The sequence below is a fragment of the Lagenorhynchus albirostris genome, chromosome 3 (genome assembly GCF_949774975.1).
Source record: "Lagenorhynchus albirostris chromosome 3, mLagAlb1.1, whole genome shotgun sequence".
Lineage (NCBI taxonomy): Eukaryota > Metazoa > Chordata > Mammalia > Artiodactyla > Delphinidae > Lagenorhynchus > Lagenorhynchus albirostris.
The window spans coordinates 157,094,073-157,098,614 of record NC_083097.1 but is presented as its reverse complement, the minus strand read 5'-3'; the positions used below and the strand labels follow the sequence as shown (position 1 = coordinate 157,098,614).

General features: G+C 44.8%; 1 protein-coding gene across 1 annotated transcript; it reads right to left on the bottom strand.

Moving 5' to 3' along the window:
- Positions 1 to 2,693: 2,693 nt before the first annotated feature.
- LOC132517407 (olfactory receptor 2V1-like) lies at positions 2,694 to 4,050 on the bottom strand. Its single transcript, XM_060144559.1, is given in 5 exon segments — positions 2,694 to 2,736; positions 2,959 to 3,035; positions 3,037 to 3,283; positions 3,492 to 3,828; positions 3,831 to 4,050. Coding segments are annotated over 5 exon segments (858 nt in total). The 5' UTR covers positions 3,985 to 4,050.
- Between the last annotated feature and the right edge of the window lie 492 nt (positions 4,051 to 4,542).

Sequence of the window (4,542 nt, the reverse complement as noted above, 5' to 3'; positions counted from 1 at the left end):
TGATCAGGAAATTATTTCATAGCAAAAGAATGGCAGCAATGGACTTGTGTCCATAGAACTGACTGGTCTTGTATATGTGTCATCACTCAGAAGCAGCTGGCCTCAATTATGGTACCAACTCATTTACAGTGTCATTTCAGAAATAAGACCCTGAAAATATGGAGTTCTATCTCATATAATGCAATATGTGCTTTGATTCAGTAATCAATATATGGGGCTATTTCTCCCATAACTGAACAACAATGGTCCCATCCAATCAGAAATTGAAATTTTACCTGGTTATTTTAGACTTCTCATGCCAGTGAACTAATAGGTAAATAAGACAGCAGCTCCACTAGAGTGGGATGGGTTGATTGATCTCAATTACAAGGGTTATAGAGGACAATCCTGAGACAGGGGATTCTCTGGGGCACCTTTCAGTACTTCCATGTCCAATAGTAAAAGATAATGGAAAAGTACAGCCACCAAAAATACAGGTAGTACCACTGAGGATTCAGACCTTTTTGGAATGAAGACATAGAGTACACCACCAGATAAATTATCCCAAAGGCATGAGGTTCTAGCTGAGAGCAAAGGAAATAAGGAATGGAAAATGGAAGAAGAAAGTTAAAAATATCAATTATGGCTTCATGATCAATTAGCCTTTTGGGGTGTGTGTGTGTGTGTGCGCGTGCACATGTATGTGAGCTAGTTTGTTCTTATCTCTCTCTCTGCTCCTTCCTCTTATTATTTGTATACTGATTGCTATTGATAGCTAATATGCAGAGATTGTGACTGAATATGAGCTATAATTGACATTGCCCATAGATGGATACTATAACTAATGAAGGGTAACATGTATATGAAGAATAGTTACACATTGTTATGCTGTTGTTGCTGTTTAACAGAAGTTCAAATATGGGTAAAATGATCCGGATGCTGAGTAGCCAAAGGGGTGGACTGTGCCAGTTCTTAAACTATTGCCTCAGCTCAAAATTCACATTTCTAGGGCTTCCCTGGTGGCGCAGTGGTTGAGAGTCCGCCTGCCGATGCAGGGGACACGGGTTCGTGCCCCGGTCTGGGAAGATCCCACATGCCGTGGAGCGGCTAGGCCCGTGAGCTATGGCCGCTGAGCCTGTGCGTCTGGAGCCTGTGCTCTGCAACGGGAGAGGCCACAACGGTGAGAGGCCCGCGTACCGCAAAAAAAAAAATTCACATTTCTACACTCCAATTTTTTATTCTAGGGCTGCTTTGTCTTCAAGGTTCACATGAGGATCTGCCAATAGGGCCACTAGAAGGAGACCGTAAGCCAGGGGAAGAGATAGAAAACTCTTTCATGATTTCCTGTTTTCTTCTGTCCAACCAATCCAGCAATGTCTCTTCATCCAGGCAGTTGGTTTTTTGCAGTTTATTTTCGCACTCACAGAACCAGTCTCATCCTGTCCTTCAGAGGCGCAAGCACTAGCTGACCAACCCCTATTCCTGGGCAGTCTTGGGATAGAGACTCTCCTGTGAACTTCTGGGGTGTCAGAACCAACTGCATAGCCCCCGCTTGTCAGAAGGCTAGGACCGAGCTCTGCAATCCCCTCTTTTTCCTCTAGGCTCTGAAGGAACCATCATAAGTCAGGGCCGAGCAGGCTTCTCTATGTCACCTATATGGGAGACACCTCCATAGGTACCTTTGAGATATGAATACCAGCTGGTCAGTGCTCACTCCTCAGACATCTGGACTCTAAGACTTCGGGTTTTAATGACTCTAACCTCTCCCTTTACATCCCCAGGCCTAGGAATAGTAGCTTCTTTCTGCAGGTTGTTTTTTCCTCTTCAATCCTTAGTGTTCTTGTTTTGTCATTTCAGATCTCAAATATCTGGGTAACAACTCTTTACACTACATTTTTTTCTGCTAAAATAATGGATATGGTTTTATTCCTGGCTGGACCCTGTCTGATATGTAAGATATAAAATAATGGCTCAATTTCTGTCTTTATTTCTGTTCTAATATTCAACTTCCAAAACGTATAGTTTTACTTTTGCAGAACTTGAAGTACAGAAATAATTACAGTTGCCACAGCAAATTTGGTATGTGAAGAGTGCTTTTAAAAATGTTTTCATATATATTATCCCATTAGATGCCTCTTCCTGCATTTATTCAATAAAGTTTTATTAAGCAACTGTTGTCTATAAGGCACAGAGCCAGGTATTGAAAATACACAAATAATTTCTAAGCAGTTAAGGATATATTTATATCTCTTAAAGGAAGTTTTATAAAACCTCTCATGGAAGACTAGGGACCACCCAAGAAGGAATTATAGAGACTCAATTTCTGCCATCTAGAAAGTTTTTTTTTAATATCCATATTTATTAGGTAAAATCATCAATTTAATAATATAGATGACACATAAAGGAAAAAGGACAGTGCCCAGCACATAGTAAGCGTTCAACAAAACACAGTTATAACCAAGAAGAATTAAGAAATAGAGTGAATTTACTTCAAGGACTTCATAAATGATCAATAATGACAAGAACGACAATGCATTGCTTCGTCATGGGGCTTTAGATTTACATGCAGTGATCCCTACAGAATCCCTGTGAGGTAAGGCATGTGTCACGATTCTCATTTATTGATGAGGAAATAGACACTCCCAAAGGGTGAATGACTTTGCAGCATTATGCAACCAGGAGGTGGCAGCCCCAGGTAGCAGATGCCCTGGCCGTCAGTGCCGACTGCCAATCCCGCAACGATCCAGCCCCTTCTTTTTTTTTTTTTTTTTTTTCCGGTACGCGGGCCTCTCACTGTTGTGGCCTCTCCCGTTGCGGAGCACAGGCTCCAGACGCGCAGGCTCAGCGGCCATGGCTCACGGGCCCAGCCGCTCCGCGGCATGTGGGATCTTCCCGGACCGGGGCACGAACCCGTTTTCTCTGCATCGGCAGGCGGACTCTCAACCACTGCGCCACCAGGGAAGCCCCAGCCCCTTCTTTAGGGCCCCCATTACCTCCCGATTCCTCAAGCTATAAATGAGAGGGTTGAGCATCGGAGTAAGGACTGTGTAGAAGATAAGAGACCACATTGTCATGGCTTGGGGCCTGGCAGCCCCTGGGTCTCAGATAGATAAACATGGCTGCCCCATAGAAGAGGGACACAGCTGTCAGGTGGGAAGAACAGGTGGCCAGAGCCTTTTTATGGGCCTGAGCAGTGTGCATGGGGAGCGCAGATCCCCGGAGGTAAGCATAAGAAGCCACGATGATGGAGAAGGGCAGGAGCAGCATGAATACATAGCAAGCAAAAAACAGTATCAGGGCTTTCCTGGTGGCGCAGTGGTTGAGAGTCCGCCTGCCGATGCAAGGGACACGGGTTCGTGCCCCGGTCCGGGAAGATCCCACGTGCCGCGGAGCAGCTGGGCCCCGTGAGCCATGGCCGCTGAGCCTGCGCGTCCAGAGCCTGAGCTCCGCAACGGGAGAGGCCACAACAGTGAGAGGCCTGCGTACCGCAAAAAACAAACAAACAAAAAAACAGGGTATCAAAAATGGATGTGTCTGCACAGGCCAGTTTCAATAAAGCTGGCACCTCACAGAAGAAGTGGTCCACATTCCTTGAGCCACAGTAGGGTAAGCTCATGGCTCCTGCCATCTGCATCATTCCATCTATTATCCCCAAAGTCCATGAACTCCCAGCAATCTGGAGACAGACCCTCTGACTCATGAGGATGGGATAGTGAAGTGGGTGGCTAATGGCCACATAGCAGTCATAAGCCATGAGTCCCGGCAAGAGCCCTTCAGATCCCACAAGAGAGATGAGAAAAACAATCTGTATGCCACCACACACAAAGGAGATGGATTTTCAGCCAGAGAGAAGTTGGCTGCCATCTTGGGCACAGTGGCACAGACCAACATGAGGTCCATGAGGGAGAGGTGACTGAGGAAGAAGTACATGGGTGTACGAGGATCAACGTAGATGAGGAAGATGAGGAGGACATTGCCACAGAGGGCAACTGTGGAGACCACCATAACCACAGAGAACAGGGCAAGATCAGTCTGGCTATGAGAAGAGATTCCCAAGAGGATGAAGCCATCTATAGATCCCCTGGATCAGTTGTTCCCAGTCACCTGAGAACATGGGCAGAGAAATTCTAAGATTGAGTGACATGTCTTTATTTATCTCTGGATTATTATTCTTCAGTCTTCTGTATCTTTTATAATTTATTAGAGCACAACAACATATGCCTAGGGACACACAAGAGTATATTCTTTCATTTTTCCCATGACACGGATGATAGGATCTTTGCTAGCTCATAGAATTGAACCATTTATCTACATTTGTACATATTCATACCAAGAAGAATAGAAACTGAATTAGTTTATGTGTCACAGGACTGTTGGACAATCCTTCAATAGGCAAAACATTGGCTTTCCCATAAGGCACTGACTGTTTTTAGCTGGGATTAAATGGACTCAGTAAACTATCTCTAGCAGGACTTGGACCATTTCATCCCCAAGAGATCATTCATATACGTTACAATAAAGGAAGGTAATGGAGACTTGAGATGTTCTTTATTTTGCTTAGGC